The sequence below is a fragment of the Panthera leo genome, chromosome C2 (genome assembly GCF_018350215.1).
Source record: "Panthera leo isolate Ple1 chromosome C2, P.leo_Ple1_pat1.1, whole genome shotgun sequence".
Lineage (NCBI taxonomy): Eukaryota > Metazoa > Chordata > Mammalia > Carnivora > Felidae > Panthera > Panthera leo.
The window spans coordinates 141,640,811-141,661,124 of NC_056687.1; the positions used below are offsets into that span (position 1 = coordinate 141,640,811).

The 20,314-nt window shown below is 51.5% G+C and overlaps 1 protein-coding gene and 1 long non-coding RNA gene across 11 annotated transcripts in view; one reads left to right on the top strand and one right to left on the bottom strand.

Moving 5' to 3' along the window:
- Positions 1–20,289, top strand: part of RARB (retinoic acid receptor beta) — a 402,464-nt gene extending 382,175 nt beyond the window's left edge. For 5 of the 6 annotated variants that reach the window (XM_042903065.1, XM_042903068.1, XM_042903069.1 and 2 more), the window contains exons 5-8: positions 4,258–4,434; positions 16,057–16,261; positions 17,092–17,250; positions 18,811–20,289. In XM_042903065.1, the coding sequence (XP_042758999.1) occupies positions 4,258–4,434; positions 16,057–16,261; positions 17,092–17,250; positions 18,811–19,007 (738 nt within the window). In that variant the 3' untranslated portion in view covers positions 19,008–20,289. The remainder of the gene's footprint in view (positions 1–4,257; positions 4,435–16,056; positions 16,262–17,091; positions 17,251–18,810) is intronic. The other variant, XR_006192982.1, reaches the window with a different exon arrangement.
- LOC122198449 lies at positions 10,448–18,933 on the bottom strand. Of its 5 annotated transcripts, XR_006192986.1 has the most exons (8): positions 18,830–18,933; positions 17,196–17,404; positions 17,034–17,102; positions 16,780–16,864; positions 16,122–16,201; positions 15,485–15,567; positions 13,743–14,011; positions 10,448–13,004 (listed from the first exon to the last, which is right to left on the bottom strand). It is a non-coding gene; the product is annotated as an uncharacterized LOC122198449 (long non-coding RNA). The 5 variants fall into 5 exon arrangements; XR_006192985.1 differs by lacking the exon at positions 10,448–13,004 and having other exon boundaries at positions 13,536–14,011; XR_006192984.1 differs by lacking the exons at positions 10,448–13,004; positions 13,743–14,011 and having other exon boundaries at positions 14,539–15,567; positions 18,830–18,932.
- Positions 20,290–20,314: the final 25 nt, after the last annotated feature.

The window sequence follows — 20,314 nt, forward strand, 5'->3', positions numbered from 1 at the left end:
TCAGGGGGGCGAGAGTTGGAGGAAGGCCTGCCTTCCCCCCTTGGTCTTGGCCGAGCTTCTCCTTAGCTGTTAGCAAGGGCCTCCCCCACCACCCCAGCTTCTCACTCTCCTTCTCCCCCCCCCCGCCCCCCCGTTTCGGAAGTGCCGCGGAAAAGCCACACTTCCCCACCCCCCCCCCGCCCCCGTGCTCCCCGTAACCGCCTTCCTTCCCGACTCAAACAAGCAGGGCTCTCCGTTTGCTGCAGCTGGCAGATAATATATAAGCCATTTTAAACCTCATGCCTATGAATCGAGCAACCGGTATAATAAAACACCAGGTTATTTTGTGTTTTATTAACTGCCTCTTCCCTTCAGTTTGCATAATAGTGAGTTAGATTTACATGCCATTAAGACGGCGGTGCATTATTTTTAATAGAAGGTACGACAGGCTTCTCTCCCGCAGCCCAGAGTGTGGGGAAGTAAGCTCATATGATGCCGATGAAGGCTGCGTTCACACTCGCTGGGTCGGGGCAATGGCTTTTTTTCCAGATGGATACTCTGTTGTCAAATGATCGCCCGCCGCAAGCTCGCCTCTCTGTCCCTCTCTCCCGTGTCATCTTCCTACAAACGGGATAAACTGCCTATTAAATTTAATTACAGCCCGAATGGCCACACGTCTTGCTCTCGTGTTCCCCTGAGTGTACTGTGCTCCACCAAGGTCCTTGAGGAAGGAATGAAATCAATCTGGAGGGTGCGCGCCCACTTTCTGCCAGGGGGTGTTGCGGAAGGTAACGTTGGCGGCCACCTTTCGGAGGCCTTCTGTGGCCCCCCGCCACCCCCAGCGTTAAAAATGAAAGCTCACTTTGTTGACGCTCTGGGCTGATTTTCACAGAGGTGAGGAACCCAAGATTGGGGTGCACGGCACCCTTCTCTGAACTGTTGACATCTGTCCGAGGCCTGAACGCCAGGCCCAGGGGGCCTCCCTGTCCATCGGGGTGGTTCAGTTCTGCGTCCGGAGGCAGCAGCGGCCTCGTGACCAGGCCTAGACCCCCCGCCCGGAGAGCCCCATCCTCAGAATTCTGGTCTTCCCGAGACCTGAAACTAGCAAGGATTTGGGGGAACTTCGTTCCTCGCTGGTTCATTTAACGCGTACTTACTGAGCCTCTGTCTGCTGTGTACCGGGCAGTGCCGTAGACACTGAGGACAAAGCAGCGTGAAATGGGACAGGGAGACCCCGCGTACGTAAGTGAAGGCCAGTGTGTCGGGAGACAAGCACAGTAAACTTCGAGCAGGGTGGGGGGCACGGAGTGCCAGGTGGGGGGTCCCGTAGTTTTCAGTGGAGGAGGCCGGAGTGGGGCTCAAGAGAGAGTGACATACTTGATCAAATACTTGGAGGAAGGAGGGAGTGCATCATGTGGGTAGCTGAGGGAACAGCAGTCCGGGGGGATGGAACACCCAGTGCAAAGACCCAGAGGCAGGCATATGCCCACCTGTTCAGGGCAAGCAAGAGCCCCGTGAGGCTGGGTGGAGTGAGCTGAAGAATAGTGGGAGGACGGGAGGTCGGAGAGCAGGACCCGGATCTGGGGAGGCCTTGCAGGCCAGTGACATGACTTTGGCTCTTGGGATGAAACGAGAAAGCAGTGGAGATTCGGAGTAGTACATTGACTTGCTTTAACTTTTGTTTTCAAGGGATCTCTTTCATTCCTTTGATCAGAATAGACTATAAGGCAGCCAGAGTGGAATGAGGGAAGCCAGGGAGGAGGCTGTTGCAATGATCCAGGCAGGAGATTCTGCTCTGGAGATTAGAGAAGGAAAAGTAGAAGAAAACCAACCAACCGCTTTCTTGGGTGTGTGTTAGTGCGGTCCTAAGCAGAAGCTGAGACCTTCAGTAATTTCCAGCAAATCCTTAGTGGCGTTCTGTTTCCTGTGTGTCCTCCGAGCATCCTCCTTACTGGCTAAACGAGGAAAGCCAGGTTGAGGCTCGTAACGGGCCATGGAGTGGGAACCAGTACGGGGACTTGGCTGGCCATGCTACCTCTGCTCCAGAGGACAGAGGAGAAGACGGTCATTGCCGCTGTCTGAACCCTCCGGCAGTGCCATTGGCAGTTGGCACTGCTGAGGAAAGGGGTCCAACGCTGACCAAACCCCCCGGGACACACCAGGCACCGCCCGCGCCTCTGGGACCCTGCGCGTCTCCCTGCAGCCTCGGAGGGACAGCCGTGTCCCTCCTTACCCCCGGGAAGACTGAGGCGTCGCTTCCGGAGGGCTCGCCTGTCGGGGATCAGGTAGACCTGGGAGCCACTTCCGGCCCCTCGTGGACAAGTTAGCTCTCCTCTCTGAAAGGGCTTTCCCTGTCTCAGGATGACGCGGAGAACAGCCAGCCCCTCCTTGGCCGGTGACCGTGGGGTTGGGCGAGGTTCGGAGCCCGGGGCCTGCCTGGATGGCTCCTGCCGCGAGGCACGTCCCCAGAGCACCGGGCGCTTTCCCTGCCCCGCTGTCAGCTCACCAGGGGAGGGAGCGCGTCGGGTGTGCTCAGCAGTTACACCCCGGCCCCTGGCGGCCTGAAGGTGGATCAGGAAGCATTGGTGGAACAGAGGGCGGGAGCAAGAGAGGAAGGCGGATGCGTGAGTGAAGGAAGGAATATTCGAATAGATGGAGGAATCCGGCCAGTAGGTGCCCGGGGTCGGACTGAAATCTAATCTTCCCGTAGGGGGAAGAGAGGAGGGCTTCCCCCTGATTTCTTCTGTGGCTCCCCCAGGAACCTGGGCCTCGGGGTCCAGAATGAAAGCTGTTGGGGGGGGGCGGTGAGAGGCCGGTCCCTCCCAGAAGGAGCAGCTGTGCCCTCCTGGGGCTCCCCTCAGGGAGCTGTGTCCCAGCACCGAGCGTGTCCCGAGAGCCCAGCCTGGCGGTGGGACCCGGGGCGCCCGGGGAAGCGTGCATGTGACCGTCACCGCACTGACGTCCGCTAGAGAGTCTGTGCTCTGCTGTTGTCAGTGTAGCATTTTGTTTTAATTCACACCGTCCCTTTCTTACCTCTTTATTACGAAAACCTGCGGACGCAATGCGGAAGTTGGAGAGAATCGAGTAACGAACGTTGTGATCACTCCCCAGCCTATCTTACTTCCACTTCCAGCCCTCATCACGCCGTCTCCCCGTTCTATGTCATCCAGAAGTCAGTTACGAATATGTTCTTTGGCCTATGAATATGTTAATGTTCTCGGGGGCGGGGGGAGAACTGCCACCAACAAAAGCGTAGCAGCAATGTTTCGTTACATGAAAGTAGCATCTCATAGCGAGATGTCACGTTCCCATTCTTGCGACAGGTGTCCATGTTTTTAGCTTATTTGAATCAGAATTCAGCTAAGGTCTATACGTTACAATTGATAAGCCTCCTAACTTCTTTTTTTTTTTTTTTTTTTTTTTTTTAGTCCCCTCCTGTGCCTCTGTCCCTACCTAGCCCCTGGACCCCAGTGGTCTTCTCTCTCCCACTGTGGTGCTGCTGTTCTCAGAATGTCCTGCAGGTGGACTCATTCTGCCTGCAGGTTTTTGTGTCTGCCTTCTTCACCTGGCCTGATGCTTCCGAGGCTCATCTGTGCTTGCGGGCTGTGCGGGTGCTCCCTTTGTTATTCCCGCAGGCCAGAGCGGGTGTGCCGTGATTTGCCCATTTGCCGGTCCACCGGCGCCCCGGTCGCGTTGCTTCTAGTCTGCAGCTTTCTCTTTCCGTTTCTTTTTATCCCCTCGCAATGTATTTGTCGAAGAAACCAATTCGTTGCTTTGACAGAGTCTCTAGCATTCTGGGTGGTGGCAGTCGCATCCCACATAGCGGAACTTAGCGCATTCCTCTGCCTCCTGGATTTCCTGCAGTTCCGTGGAGAGGTCCGCTCGGATGCTGGCGTGACTGTTTCATAGATGGCGGGTGTGTGATTCCACGACGGGTTGCCTCTTTGGTCAATGCCTCGAGCCCGTAATTCATCAGGGTTCTGAAACGGTGAATCTTTACTCCATCATTCCTTCACTTCTTAGCTCATTCCTAATTCACTTCACTTATTTTTTTTGTTTCTGTATCTGTCATTTGATGACCCGTTGGGGCAGGGATACGGTATCGAGCATTTGGATCTTAGGAGGAAAAAGAATCCTCGCCAAACGCAGCCACCCCAACAGGAAGCTCCCTGGTCAAGACTGAAACATCAGTGCATTGATCGGAAATATGCTGCGTTCCTTGCCTTCTGTTGAGCTTTCCAGAAACTCCCCTGACGGTGTTTTTTCCTTCCCTCTTAGAACTCCAGTGCTGACCATCGAGTCCGACTGGACCTGGGCCTCTGGGACAAATTCAGTGAATTGGCCACCAAGTGCATTATTAAGATTGTGGAGTTTGCTAAACGTCTGCCCGGCTTCACCGGCTTGACCATTGCAGACCAAATCACCCTGCTGAAGGCCGCCTGCCTGGACATTCTGGTATGTGCCCTTCTGAACTCTTAGGCGGGGGTTGGGTGGGGGGAGGAGGGGACAGCGATGCTTTGAAGACCTGCAGAGGCTTTGGTTCTCCAGCCTCTCCTCCTTCCACTCCCGTTGCACACTGAGCCCCGTCCTTCCTGCCTGAATCTCAGTTCCACTGCTGAAAGCTCCCCCCCCCTCCCCCCTCCCCGGAGTTGGGCAGAACCTCCTACCTTCTCGACCCTGGTGTGGGAGCCCCCACTGCACGATCTTGGGGAAGGACCCAGCCTGGCTCGGTCACAGGCTTGCTTGCTCCCCCAAAGCCCCTTCCGTGGGCCAGTCCTATAGATCTTGCAAAGGCCGTCACGCTACTCGAAGCCAGAGCGACAGGAGGTGGCACATAGCACCCTAGTTCTACCCTCTGATCTTAAACCACTTGTCAGTGGCCTTGGGAAAATCCCTTCCTTCCATAGGCCTCAGTGTCCCCATCTGTGCAAAGGGAATGGATTCCTGGTGCCTCTCTCCCTCTGCCGTTCTCACACCGTAGCTTCTAGGGCCCGAGAGAGGGTAATGACGACTGTCATACCTTGTCCCTTGTGGGTCTACTGGCTGGATACCTACCCTCTCTCTTCTTGATAGGGGCATCGAGGATGATATGATTCATTCTGGCTGGGTTGGTTTTCTTGGGCAGGGAAGCAGCTCTCATTGGAGGGGACGGGGGTCTGTCCCGCCTGCGGGGGGTAGTATAGGCTGATGGGCCTCTGGAGGAAGTGGGAGGGGAAGCTGGCCTGCGGGGATGCTTCAGAAAATAGAGAAAGTAAAATTAGCTTTTGAAGTGCTTTAAAAGCATAGATTTTTCTTTTTATTACATCTTTCATAGCTTTGGGTATAAACAGTTCTGCAAAGCAAATATAGTTACTCACTGTAATTAAACACACAATCCTGCTCAGGAGGAGAGAAGACCTCCGTGTGCGGCAGTCGTGCAGGAAGCACGAATGTTTATGTGTCTTTCCACTTACTGGTTGGATCTTAGGAGGAGTGGTAATGGTTACTCGATAAGCTACAAGTTCCAGGGATCCTGAGAGTATATGTGGTATCTTTTCATCTTATAGCGTCAGAGGGTCTGGGACGAACGTAGGGACGTTCAGGAAAAAATGAAACATCAGAGCAGCGTTCACCTGTCACCTACCCACACCCCACAGAGTCTGCAAACCTCAGCTCCTTGGAGCCTCACACACCTCAGTGAGCCTGGCTGGGGATGGTGATTCATCCCATTTTACAGATAAGGAGCTGGAGACTAGGTGAGTCACCAGGGTCAGGTGATTGCTGGAACCACACCCAAGACCCACATCTTTGGACTCCAAAGCCATGAGAGGATTAGAAGCATAGACAGGGAGTGGTGTTAGGCGGGCCCTGGGCAGAGAACCAGCCAGACCACCAGGGAATAGTAGAAGCCACTTGAGCAAATCAATAACGAGGTTAGTAAGGAGCTGCTGGAATAGTTAACGACAAAGCCTGGGCTTTCTTATCCTTTCCTCACGAGTGCTTAAAGTGTGGCTCTCAGGAGAATGTCACCTAAGCCTCAGGACATCCCCGTGATATTAGTGGAGACTGGAGTCACCAGTGCATGGGGAGAGGTGCCCCAGGGGCCTCGAGTCGCCGAGGGACCTGTGAGGTCGCATGCAGCAGGTCGGTGTCTGCACCAGGGCATGTGGTGCAGTTCTGACTCCCTGCATCACACGGCCACCCATCAGGGCCCAGAGCCTTCCTGAGGCTTGGGCTCTGACTTCGGTTCTTTGCTTGTTTCTCAGTCCTCCTCTTGTCTGGCTGCCAGGTGGTGACGGTCTGTGGTTCCTTCAACTCTAGCCCTTTGGGAAAGAAGGAATGAGAAGGATACTTTGAGATCCACCAGTGGAGCATTTGTTTCTACAACACCCTATGCCTAATGGTTCACGGTGCTTAGATCCCTCCTTAAAATCCCTAGCCAACCTCCGGTGGCCATCTTCCCACATCCCACCTTTACAATAAAAACTAAGCACTCCTCTGGTTTGCCTGTAGATCCAAGAATCGGCCCTTAGCCCCTTGGTGGAAACAGGTAGAACAGGAACCAGTTCCTTTTTTTTAAGTTTATTTATTTTGAGAGACAGAGCGAGCAAGCACAAGCATGAGTGGGGGAGGGGCAGAGAGGGAGAGAGAGAGAGAGAGAGAGAGAGAGAGAGAGAGAGAGAGAGAGAGAGAGAGAATCCCAAGCAGGCTCCACACTGTCAATGGAGCCTGATGTGGGGCTCGAACCAATGAACTGTGAGATCATGACCTGAGCCGAAATCAAGAGTTGGATGTTCAACCAACTGAGCCACCCAGGCTCCCCCAGGAACTAATTTTGATGACCTTCGTCAAGTTATTTAACCTCTCCCAGCCTCCATTTACCTAGCAGTACAAATCAATAAGGTGATAACTAAAAGTAATTCTTTACATGGGCTTAAGTACAGACATGAATATCAACGTGGAACATGTACTAGATCCTCGGTTGGTGGCGTTGAAATCAGGGACAAAGCTGTCATAAGCACATGGGGGCAGTTTCAGCCCCTGTGGCCACGAGTCAGGAAACTGTCAACCACTCCTTCCTGGCTCCACAGGCTTGAGGGGGGTTGGGGTTGGCACAGAGCAGCCACAGGAGGAGAAAACTCTACCCGGGGAAGGGGCAGAGACCTCCAGTCATATGAGATGAAGCAGAAGGGGTACTTATTTGGCCCCGGACAAGAGCTCATTTCCAAGAATTTGTAGCAAAGGCAATTAATCACGAGAGCCTGAACAATGCACAACTTCAAAGAGCATCTTTCGGATGAGAATCTTCTCAACTAGCTGAGCCATTTAGAAGAATCTTCTTATCTAAGCCATTGATGTCTGGAGAGAGTGAGACAGAAAGACCAGGAGGACACACGGACAGAGACAGGCTGAAGCTGTTGTCAGCCCCTAGAAAGGAAAGTCACGGTTGTCCCAATGCAGTCACGGCCGCCAGCGCATCGTGTTGTGTTTGGTCCAAGACGGGCCTCTGTGTCTGAGCGCGGGGCCGCCTGCCGGGTCCGGCGCTGTGCTGGGAAATCACAGGCCACGCGGGACGTGGTTTGCTTTACAGTCACGAGGTGGGAGCCCCTCAGGAAGGACAAAGAGTGCCCGAAGCCTGTCCGGCCTGCGCCCCCTGCCACACTGCCCTCTAGAGGGATTTTCTGTCCCAGCGTCTGCCTGCTGGGGGGGACCCTTTGCTGTGGGGACCACAGCCAGGCTTCCCTCAGGGTTGGAGCCCTGCTCTGAGCCTCCCGATTTCCCACAGGGGTCAAGAAGCCGAAAGGTCTCTCCTAAGATGGGCCAAACTTCGAAACCCTTGTGGATAGAAGTTTACCTTCCTTTTCTCGCCCCAGAGTTGTGGCATTCTAAGTTTGTGTTCAGGACAAGAAAGGGAGGCCCCAGAGGAGTCCCCTCGCCCGAGTTCTTGCTCACCTTTTCCTTCTTGCTCACTCTCCTTTATCTTTCCTGTCCTGTTTCTTCTCCTCCTCCCTCTAAACTGCCTCTTCTCTGCAGGTAATTGGGGTCAAGTCCCTGTCAACCTAAAAATCGTAAGAAACAACCTTGGCGGCCATCTGGCCTTCAGGTTGCTCGCCCCTGCTCCTCCCTGCTGACCTCCTTCCCCCTCTCCCTTTTACAGATACTCACTGAGGCCCTGCTGTGTGCCAGGCAGTGTTCTAGGCTCGATGCCACAGCAGTGAACAGGACAGACAAAAATCCCTCCCCTCATGGAGCTGACCTTCTGTTGGGAGTAGACGGACAGTAAATGAATAGGCAGGGTCTTACGGGGCCACAGAGAAAAACAGGAGCAGGATCGAGGCCAGGAACGTGTCTGCGGTGGACCGGGCTTGATTTCTGTGGTGTGGTTAGGGAAGAAGATGACCCTTAACGAAGGGATAGAAAGAGCTGGAACAGTAAAAGACACCAGTCAGAGACATGTGCAAGTGAGGGGTCCCGGGGAGTGTAGTTGAAAGGCCGTGGGGCGGGGAGGCCCTGGCAAGCTGAGGAGCGGTGAGGAGGTGAATGTGCCGGGAGGTGAGCGACAGGGCCGGGCCTGAGGGGAAGCGAGCACAAGATGGCCGGTACATTTTCATCCTCGCTGTTAGGAGTCACCGCCGGCTTTGGCTGAGGTGTGCCACCGTCCAGCTCTTGTCTCCTCCCTTCACTGGTCTCTTCGTGCAACGCCAGGGAAGAAGTCACACACACAGTTGTCGGGCACTTCCTGTGTGATGGACCTGGGGGATTTGATGGCGGGGAGGAGAGGCGAGCCCTTGCCCTCCCAGAGTTCGTGGTCTGGCCCCGCCACCCTCCCTGGGGAGCTCCCGCCTTTACTACAGACTCGTCTCCCAGGCGCCAACATGGCCCCACAGCCACCCAGCTCCCCCTTGGCCTGCCCCAGCTGCTGACGGTAGTAGTTACAAGTGTGGGCTCTGAAGCCAGTCTGCCCGGGTTCCGAATCTGGGGCTGCTGCTTATCCGCTGTGTGACCTTGGGAAAACCACTCCCCGTCTCTGAGCCTCGGTTTCCTCATACTGAAAACAAAGGCGATAGAATCGAAGCTGCCTTTTAGGGACTGGAGAGAATGAAACGAGGGGCTTGGACAGTGTCTGGAACACCGTAGGCTTCAGTCACCTCACACTGTATTGAGCCTCACTACACCCTCCGGGGGATTTTTGGTCTCATCTCCAGTTTGCAGATGAGGCAGCCACAGCTCAAGTGGAAGCCGGAGGCCCGCAGGGCCCCGGCAGGCGTTCCTTCTCTCTAGATACTGCCCCGCCACTTGCTTCTTGGCCAGCCCCTCCGCTCAGCCGAGATGCCCCCTCCTCAGAAAAGGTTTTCCTGACCAGCCGCCCAGTTCCTACCCGCTCCCCACCGGTCTCTCTCGTAATTAGAGACGTGTTCCGCAGCGTCTTGTACGCCTGCTTGTCGGCTCGGGGAGGGCAGGGACCGCGCTGGGGTTGGTCCCTGGAGCAGACTTTCAGGCACGCTGGAGGCGTTCATTGAGGACTCGGGAATGAACGGGCGCGCAGGTGAATTAGAGATCGCAGTGGGAATCCCGGAATCCGCGGGTCAGCTCCAGTGTGCGGTCTTCCCCTGACGGTCACGCGGGGCCTTCCTGGCTCCTGCCGCCCACGGCTCTCACCGCCCCGAGGGGACACTCGCACGCCAGCGGTAGGAGCACCTTGCTCTGGTGACGCAGGGGCGGCTGCCCTGCGTGACTTCAAAACACGATCTGTGGCTCCTGGGGTCCTGGGGACCATGTGGCTACACAGCCACGGAGGGCCATTCCCACGTGAATCTGTCCTTCTCCCTTCCAGGGGCTCAGTAGAGACAGCACCCAGCCCGAAGAGCGGCAGGCTCTGGCCTCGGAGCCCACAGCCCGGGTTCAGGCTTCAGCACTGCCTCGGGCCACCGGTGCCATCGGGACGAGGCCCCGTGTCTCTCTGACACCCAGCTTTGTCACCCGTGGGTCCAGAGCCCTGGCCCCGACCGTCACCGGAGGTCCCCGCGAGGCAGTCAGTGTGGTGGTTAAGGGGGCGGGCTCTGGAGCCAGTTCCCCTGGGTTCAAATCCCAGCTCTGCCCTATAGAAGCTGCGTGAAGTGGGGCGGTCATGTGACCTCTCTAAGCCTCCGTTATCTGCTCGGTGAAAGGGGTAGAATGGCGGCTCCTCCCTCGTAAAGCTGTTCGGATAATTAATTAGGTTAATGCATGTGAAACACTTAGTACCTGGCACACAGTAAGGGCTCCTTTAAATTAGCATCCTTTAAATTAGATGGCAGCGAATTTGTACTGTGAGCTGTGACACTCCAGGACATATGTGTATACACACACACCCAAGCTCGAGCTGTGCCTCCTGGTTCGGCAGCCACAAGCCACCTGTGGCTGCTGAGTGACTGAAAGGTGGCTGAAGAGCTGTCATTACGAAATAGACACTCAATTTCAAGCACTTAGTATTTAAAAATGTAAAACACCTCCTTAATGATGTTTTATATTGATTACACGTTCATACAAATATTTTGAATATATCCGGCGACACAGAATATTGTATCAAATTTAATCCCTCGTGTCTCTCTTGACGCGTTAACGTAACGGCTCCTCGCGTGCTGGTCTCAGAAAGGCAGGCTGGTGGCAGGTCTCGCCGGGGAAAACATTTTGTCCCGATGAGCTCATCATAATAGGTGCTATGTCGTGCCAGGGAAGACGGCCTCACAAAGCTGTGTGTGTGTTGCTGTTGTTGTTATTGTCACCGCTTCAACATTCCCACAAGCGCTGGAGGAGAGTCAAATCCGATCAGGATCTGCCCACCAGTTGCCAAATACAATTAGTGCACAGACCGAGATGTGTGAGCAATTTGAGCTTTTCTCCTTTGCCTGGAAACTCAGAAGTCGCTGGCTGCCCCCCTCGGGGGGTTACAAGGTGGGAGAGATTCCGAGGAGGGAGTCCACTTTGTTAATAATTGAACAGATATTCATTAGCCACCTGCTGTGTGGACAACACTGCCCTAGATGCTAAAGATACAGCAGGGAGCAGGTCAGATGAAGAGCCAGCCTCCTTCTAGGAGCTCATCTTCTACAGGGCCAGTGGTCAGCAAGCTCAGAGAGTGACGGTGCTGCGGGGAAAAGAAAGCAGGGCGATGGGGCAGACTGGAATACTACCCGGCAAGGAAAAAGAACCGGGGCTTTATGCGCTGCGGCGGGGAACGTCAGAGATGCTATGGACTAAGTAAAGGCCAACACAAGAGAGACTATAGTGTAGGATCCCCTTTATGTAAAGTTCAAGAACAGGCAAAAGCGATCTGCGGGAATCGAGGTCCAAATAATGGTTATTTGGGGGAGGGGATTGGATCAGGAGGGGCTAAGGGAGCCTGTAGGAGCTGGAACTCTTTGTGTCTTGATCTGGGTGGGTGTACCCTTAGGGGAAAATACACGCAGCTCTACCTCTGAGCTGTGTGCACACCCGAGGCCAGCACGTTATGCTCGTTATCTACGGCTGTACGTCAAGTTGCCACAAAACTTAGCAGCAATAAACAATGAGCGTTATTATCTCACGGGGTCCCTGTGAGTTAGGAACAGACTCAGCTGGGTGCCTCTGGATCAGGGTCTTTCATAAAGTTGCAGAAGGGCTGCCGGGGCAGTGGGGGAGTGGCTCCTCACAGCTACCTGGCAAGATAGTGCTGGTTATTGCCAGGAGAGCTCGGTTCCCTACCGCATGGACCTTTCCATGGGGCTGCCATAGATAGTGTCCTCATGACGCGTCAACCAGCTTTCCCCAAAATGAGATTGAAGGGAGCAGTCAGGGAGGAGTCCACGGTGCCTCGCCTCCTAGGACTTACTCTCCAGAGTCCTACCCGTTGCTTCTAGTGGATTCTGTGTTAGCACCAAGTCACTGGGTCCTGCCCACACTCAAGGGGCAGAGGAATGAAGCTTTACTCCTTAAAAGGAGTAGTAGCAAAGAATTTGTGGGCGTATGTTAAAACCACTGCACATGCTATACCCCAGTTTTAGAACAATTTTATATTGCAAATAAAAGGGGTGATATGATAGAAAGTAATAGGTTTTAGGAAGTGTGTTCCCTGTGCATCCTGAGGAGGTGACGTTTGAACTGAGCTCTGAGTAGGGAGAATCATGAAGACCAAGGGAAAGGCACCAAAGGCAGAGGGAACAGCAAACGCATATGCTTTGCTGAGACACTGAGTTGCTAGAGATTCAGAAAGACCAATATGGCCAATACGGCAAGGGGAAAGAGGAGCAGGGGCGGGATAGACAGAGGTCACGGACGCTGCTGCAGGAAGGAGTGTGAATATCCTGGATCTAAAACGGCTCAAAGCCATTGGAGGGAGCTTAGCAAGGGCGAGGCCCCTCTGGTGAACGTTGTGGACCCTGTGCTGTGGCTATAGGAATGGGAGTGGAGGCCATCCCCGGAGGAGAGGCGATGGCGGTTTGGATTAGAGCAGTCACAGGGACGAGGGGAGAAGGGTGTCGACTGGTCCCTCCTCTGTCCCTGGGATCCCACGTGCTCAGATCTTGCCACAGCTCCAATCTCTGGCAGTCTGCTCCCCGGGGGCACAAAAAAGGCAGTGGAACGATACTCCATTGTCCTTGCTGAAGGCAGGAAGGCTGCAGTCTCAGGTTTGGCCCTCAGCAGAGCTCTGTGCTGCCCGACAGGGCTCTCCTTCGGGGAGTCAGCCTCGCCCGGGCTAATTTTACCCACCTCGTGGGACTTGCGTGCTCCTCTTTCAGATGAAATACCCTCATTTCAAACAAAGGGCGTTTTTTAATACCGGCAAAGCACTTGGTAGTTGCCACTGGCATTTGACTTGAACAAAGTGAAAGTCCTTGGTTCGTGCCCAGAGGCGGGCCTGGCCGGAAGCCGTGAGGAAGATGCCCGCTGCCCACTGGGCCCAGCCGGGGCAGGGTGGGCGTGGCGGTCCTCCTGATAAAAGAAGACGTTGACCGTTCTCCCATCTCAGGCCATGTGCCTTTGTCTCCGGACAGCCCATTGATACTTGTTTCTGGTTTTGAACTTTTCTAGAGAGAGAAGGGCAACAGAACATAAACGCTTCATGAGAATCCAAACACTTTCCAACTCCTAAGGAGGGACCCCCTTCAGAATAGGAGAGTTTGTGCACTGCAGTTTGGATTTGGATTTCCAAGTGAGCTGTTGACAGCTTGCGAACGCCTAAATCTTGGTCTTCTGTTCCTTTCCAGCAAACCCTGGTTTCTTTCATTATTGCAGGGACAGATCTAGAGCATTCACTTCTTGGCAGCGTGCTACGGCTGCAAAGACTTCTTTAGTACCTCCTTGATTCCAAACTGGAAAAGCGCCTGGAGATTTTGAGCCCATACGTACTGAGCCTACTCGACTCTGCCCATCGCACGATACCTCCCTACGCAGGCACATTTCCTCGTGATCCTCCAGGTGGTTGAAGGGAACATGGGCTGGGGGCTAGGAGTCCTGTGGTCTGCCCTGGCACCATTGCTTGCGTGACCTTGGGCACTGTACTTCCCCCCCCCCCACCCCGCCCTGCCCCCCGCCAAAGGCTTTCAGGGGAACTCAGGTCGACAAGTAACTCTCGGTTCCTTTGCTGCCCTGACTCTGGCAATGGCTTCGTAGCCCATCAGCTACCAAGATGAAGTGCAACAGGTCAGCCGATCAGGGACCCAGAGGAAATGGCTCAGAGAGGCCCCTGGGCAAATACCTGAGAGGCAGAAACAGCCACCCATCCAGAGAAGAGGAATCTTTGTAATGGCTTAGTGACCACTCACATTCAGATGCTTTCCAGTTCACGGTGCCGCTTGGTCACAGAATGGGAATATTAAGTTTGAGGTTGTGCCCCTCTCGCCTCAAGTTTGTAAAATTTTCCGTTTCCAGACCACAGGCCGTGCGCTCCCGTATACCGGGAGGTCACCATGGATAACTGTTCAGGTGGTACACGGTGCAAAGGCACCCAGCGAAGAAGGCAAATGAGCCTCATATCCAGATTAACGCCAGGCCAGAGGTCATCTCACCTTAGGCGGCTGGAGCGGATAGCGGCCTGCGGAGGAACGAGGCAGCTGTGAAGCAGAGGCTAAGAGCATAGTGGAGTGCTTAAGTGCTGGAGACAGGTCGCCTGAAGCGAGTCATGCCATCTTGTAGTTAGGCCACCAAGGACAAGCTGTTTATTCGCATTGGTTTCCCTGTCTGTAAAATGGGCTAACAATAGTCCTAACTCCTGGGTTGATACAAGAATTAAACAATATGTTAAAAGTTAGCATGGTGCCTGGCACGTAGTCGCTGATCGATAAAAACATTAGCTACTATAAGTTGGAGGCGGGAGAGCTAATCATTCACTGTTCTCCTCTCAGGAGATGTCCTGACCAAGAGTCGGACGTTTTTTAATCCACGAGCGTCCCACGCCCTCACTTTACGAGGCGGGACATCCTCATGCTCCTGCCCAAGTCCGAGTCCTGCATGTAAGAGGAGGGCTGGCTCCTGGCCCAGTCTTCTTGGAGGTTCAGGGAACACCAGAGCAAGGACCCAAGAACATGGGACCTTTCCAGTGTGACCGCCCTGCCCCCTGGCTAACTGTGCTCCAGTGGATATGAGGCCTTTGTGGTCACTTAGCCAGTCAGGATGGTCCTCTGCACGGGAGCTGTCCTCACCCCAACCCCCCCAGCACTTGCCTTCAAGATAAAAGATTTGACCTAGTTCCTGCTTTAGGAGTCTTGGTGAGAATATGGAGAGTGGGGAGGGCTGTACTTCTGGGACTTCCCTGCCAGCTGGGAGTCGTGTGGCTTCGTCCGAGAGCCACCCCCTCTGCACGTGGCCGCATCCCAGGAAGATGGCAGACCCTTCTGGTCACATCTGTCCTCTCGGTTGACACTGAAGTTCATGGTGACCACACCCAAACTGAGCACCAACATCTGGGAAAAAATACCCAGCTCCATCCACCTACTGGGTTCTTCATTCCTGTCCAGGTGGAATAAATTTGTCTCTGTGCTTCGTGAAGCTCTGAGACTTTTTTAGATGAAAAAGTCAAATGTGGAAACCTGGTTGGCAGAAAGGTCCCTCACAGTTGTTGGTGCAGAAATATGCTTCTGGGTGGCTGCGTGTTCCAGAACGCACGGAGCGTCTTGCCCACAGTGAGGACTGACAGGGCAGCAGGAACACCAGAAAGGTGTTTTGGAGTTCACCGTGCTGAGCGAGGCCCGAAGGCCCCGAGCCCGGAGCAGGCAACTTCCCAGTAGCAGGTGTGCTGGGGTGGCCGGCAGAGTTTTCTATCAAGGCCGTACGAGGTGGCATTGCGAGACTGTGGCATCGTGACCAAGGCTGCTTACCTAGGATCCCAGCCATATTTCTGAGCTTAGTTGAAATGTTGCCTCTTCTGGGTGTGTGCGCCCTGGACTCCCTCCCACCGGTGTCAGAGGACGTCCGAACGCCCATCTGCCTTCCCGGTTCCACCCCTGCTCGTACTCTCCTTGTCTGTGGAGCTGCGTGACCAGAGGCATCACGGAAGAGGGGGCCTCACCTGGGTTTGAATCCAGTGCAGCCACATGTTAATTGTGTGACACTGGCCATACGGCTTCACCTTTCTGAGCTTTAGCCCCTTATCTGTAAAATAGGAATAATACTTACTCTAGGGCGTTGTTTGAAAGACTGAACGTAGGGCATGAGAACATTTGACATGTACTAGGCATTTAATGGTACATATTGCCTTTTTTTTTTTTTTTTTTTTTTTGTAGACTGTAAGCTCTTTAAAAAAATCTTGTTCTTCTTATCCCCAGCACCTGGCACAGTGCCTGGGACATAAGTAGGTACTCAGTAAATGTTTATTCAAGTCGAATGAATTACTTTTAGCACAAGTGGTTCTCAAAATTTCTTTTGTCCTTTTATTGTTCCCTAAATAACGTTAACCCATGTTTTGACTTCTGTTCTTTTAATGAAAGAGCTGCAGAAGACATCACACATCCCAAAGCGGGACCGTGTGCGTGTGATGCAAGAGGTCTTTGGAAATCTACGTGCCTAGATCTGGTTGATGCTGTAAGAACAAGCTGGCTTTGATGACCCATCAAATATGCTTTTTTTTTTTTTTCCTTCCAGATTCTTAGAATTTGCACCAGGTATACCCCAGAACAAGACACCATGACTTTTTCAGATGGCCTTACCCTAAATCGAACTCAGATGCACAATGCTGGATTTGGTCCTCTGACTGACCTTGTGTTCACCTTTGCCAACCAGCTCCTGCCTTTGGAAATGGATGACACAGAAACAGGCCTTCTTAGTGCCATCTGCTTAATCTGTGGAGGTACCAACTACCTAGAAAACCCTCATGAGATTCCATGAAGAACAACTCGCACTTGTCATTTATGGGAAATTCCCATCTCCATTCCAGAGTTATTTTGCATGGAAAAAGACACGTGAATAAATAGCCAGGCATGCATGCTTGGGGTCCGTTGCATTTTTCCATATGGTTATAAATTAAATAAAGGTACTTGGGATCCTGTTGCTCTGAAATACCACAGTGCTATTTCTCCAGTTGCCACAGGTATTATTTCAAAGGTAGGATCAGACTGTTGTAAAATAAATTGCCCAGGGACATTTTAACGATAATGCTAGGGACTTGATTGTGCTGTTTGCTACTTTAGTGGCTGGGACTACAATTCGTTGGTTTGTCTCCCCCAACCCACCCCCACCCCAGCGCCCAAACCTTGCAGGACCAGGATCAAGTATGGCTTTCTGCTCTGTACTGACCCCTACTGGCTCACAGGAGGTTGAATCATAAGTGGTTAAAAAGTAATGGCTTTGATTACGGGGCCTGTTTACCTTGCTGTTAGAACCATCCTGCTCAAGGCTTGTTTGAATTCAGTTCAGTAGTGACACCTCCTGGTCACAAGGAGTAATTCTCTTCCTGGAACAAAAGCAACCAGGCATCAGAATGTGCTTTTGACCAGCAAGAGGGACATGTTCAAGTGTCACTGCCTAAAGCAGTTCCCTGTATCTTCAAAGTTGTGTATGTGATGGAATCATCACATTAATAAAATGATAATGTGCTAGGAGGAACAAGGACGCACGCTCACCTGGCAGGTGCGTGACTCTTGCTGCCCTAATTGTTTATCCTTTATTCCTGCTGTCTAGACCGCCAGGACCTTGAGGAACCAACAAAAGTAGATAAGCTACAAGAACCACTGCTGGAAGCACTAAAAATTTATATCCGAAAGAGACGACCCAGCAAGCCTCACATGTTTCCAAAGATCTTAATGAAAATCACAGATCTCCGCAGCATCAGTGCGAAAGGTAGGTCTTGAAGTCTATGTTGTGTTTGCCAAGTGGTCCTGACTTGTTTTTAAACTGATGTTTTCATTCAGGATGTTTGATAATAGCTGTCTTTTTGTTGTTGTTGTTCCGGAATTCATTTCTCACGGAAATCAGAAGGAATATAGTATTCACCCTTTAAAAAAAAAACAAAAAAAAAAACACCTTAAATCTTACCCTGCTCAATGATCTTAATAGATTGAGTTTATAATTCAGATTACTAAGTAAATAGAAAAACTGTTTTCAGGAGAATGTACTCTATGACAGCCTTTTTCATCTCATGCCTTGGCACACATGCTCTGGTTGCTATAAACTTGACTCCAGTTTTTTCTGACCATCCAAACCTGGGGAAAATGAATAGTACTTAGGGCAGTTGTTACTGGGTGAAGTCTCTCTCTCCATCGGTGTTGCCGTTGCTATCTCGCGTGTAGGCAGATTTACTTCTGCACACTTCTCAGCAAAGGAACTCATGCTCTCCTGAGAGGTATAAATATTCTTGGTCTAGTGACTTTCAGTTTGTGTGGCAACGCGAGCAATTACAGAAGTGCCTAGAGCTATATCACAGTTGAGTGTTAGCGTCGGGCTTTGCTGTGTGGAGAGAAAACTCAGCAGCTATCCCTGGTACCCAGCCTGCTGCGGTCCTTCTCCTTCCCCATTAGCGTGCTCTGCCCCTGAAGGCCTGGCCGAGCCAAGGAACCAACTCTGCATTTCACAAAGTGCTTAAAAAACACGGTGAATTTGTTGGACGAGGAGTCTCGATTCTTGAGCTACTTCGAAGAGGTTTCCTCGATGAGCCGTTCCTGAGTTCATCCTTAGCATGGGGTTCAGAGTCTCTGCAAACAGCAGATACCAGTGCTTGGCCATTAGAATTACGAGGTCTTTGATTTTAAAAACAGTGAGGCTGTTTAACTTAATACTGTCATGGTCTAGATCTAGCTAGACCGGTGCTAATAGAATTTACTGTGATTATGGACATACTGTCTGATCTGCCTTGTCCAATACAAGGAGCCACTAGCTACACGTGGCTCTCGAGCACTAAAAAAGTGTCTAATTCAATCGAGGCACTGTTTGTCCTAATTGTAATGTAGCAAATTTAAACCGTCGCACGTGGCTAGTGCCTGTTGCCCTGGACAGGGCAGTGCTGCGTCCAAGTTGACAAGCCGCCCATTTGTTAGCTGTCACCTGTCGCTTCCTTCCTTTGCGGGTAACTGGTATCCTTGAAAACTGTCTTGTTGGAAGACACGCTCTTTCTGGTCTTTTATCAAGAACGTCTCTTTGTAAATTAGGTGAATATATGTTGACACTGTTTCCTACAACTGACTCGGGCATGGGATCAGCACATTTAAGGAAGTCACCGCGTCTGTGCTGCTTTTCTGTAGATGGAATAGAAATATTTAAATGTCGTAAAATTAGGGTAGTCTCTGGAAGGCACTGGCAGCACGGTTTTCACCAAAACCCTCGTTCAAGTCAGTGAAGGTGGAGCCTTAGTTCTTCAGCTTGACTCCTTATCTCTACCAGATTTCTATTATCTCTCTTTAAAAGGTGCAGAACGTGTAATTACCTTGAAAATGGAAATTCCTGGATCAATGCCACCTCTCATTCAGGAAATGCTGGAGAATTCTGAAGGACATGAACCCTTGACCCCCAGTTCGAGCGGGAACCCAGCGGAGCACAGTCCCAGCATCTCACCCAGCTCGGTGGAAAACAGCGGGGTCAGTCAGTCACCACTGGTGCAATAAGACACTTTCCAGCCACTTCAAACATTCCCCAGTACCTTCAGTTCCAGGATTTAAACCGCAAGAAAGAAACATTTTTACTGCTGCTTAGTTTTCGGACTGAAAATATATTAAAACTCAAGAAGGACCAAGACGTTTTCATATGTATCAATATTTACTCCTCACTGTCTAACTTACCTAGAAATACAAACTTTTTAAATTCTAAAACTCAGCCATTTCGTGCAACCAGAAACTAGTTAAAAGCTTCTATTTTCCTCTTTGAACACTCAAGATTGCATGGCAAAGACCCAGTCGAAATGATTTACCCCGGTTAAGTTTCTGAAGACTTTGTACATACAGAAGTATGGCTCTGTTCTTTCTATACTGTATGTTTGGTGCTTTCCTTTTGCCTTGCATACTCAACCAAGACACCGAGGTTGTGGAACAGACTACTGCACGCGTCCAGCTAAGAGAGGCTCAAAAAAATAACTTGCTTTCACAGAGTAATCAGGACACCAAGGTAAGGAAAGGGGACTGTTGTACAGTATGACAAAGCTAGAGAGAAGTCTAATTTAGTTAGTACGGAAGCTTGTCCTTGCTCTTTTTGACGCTCTCAAACTGCGTCTTCTATTTCATGTTGCCCAGTGAAAAGATACAAATTCACTGCACTAGCAGAAGAGAATTCTGTATCGGTGTAACTGCCAGTTCAGTTAATCAGATGTCATTTGTTCAACTGTTAATGTCACTTTAAGAGTGGTTTATCTTAATGACATAACTACACAATTTTTTTTTTTGAAGATACATTTTTACAGTAATGGTAGCCTCCAAGGCAGAAACACTTTTCAGTGTTAGTAAGTTTTTGTTTACCTGTTCACAAGCCATTAGGGAAATTTCATGGGATAATTACAGACTGGTCTACCACCTACACTGTGTAACTCCAGTGTCCTTCCTCATTCATGCCTGGTATTGAGGGTTTTTTTTTTTCCTAGCCTCCTTGATGCCCGGGGGCTAGTATGAACCCCTAAAGGCATGGACAGAGAATCTGCATCCTTTGACCTTGTTCAATCACTATGAAGCAGAGTGAAAGCTGTGGTAGAGTGGTTAACAGATACAAGTGTCAGTTTCTTAGTTCTCATTTAAGCACTAGTGGATTTTTTTTTTTTTTTGATATATTAGCAAGTCTGTGATGTACTTTCACTGGCTCTGTTTGTACATTGAGATTGTTTAACAATGCTTTCTATGTTCATATACTGTTTACCTTTTTCCATGGAGTCTCCTGGCAAAGAATAAAATATATTTATTTTAAGAGTGTATGGGAGCTTTTACTACAC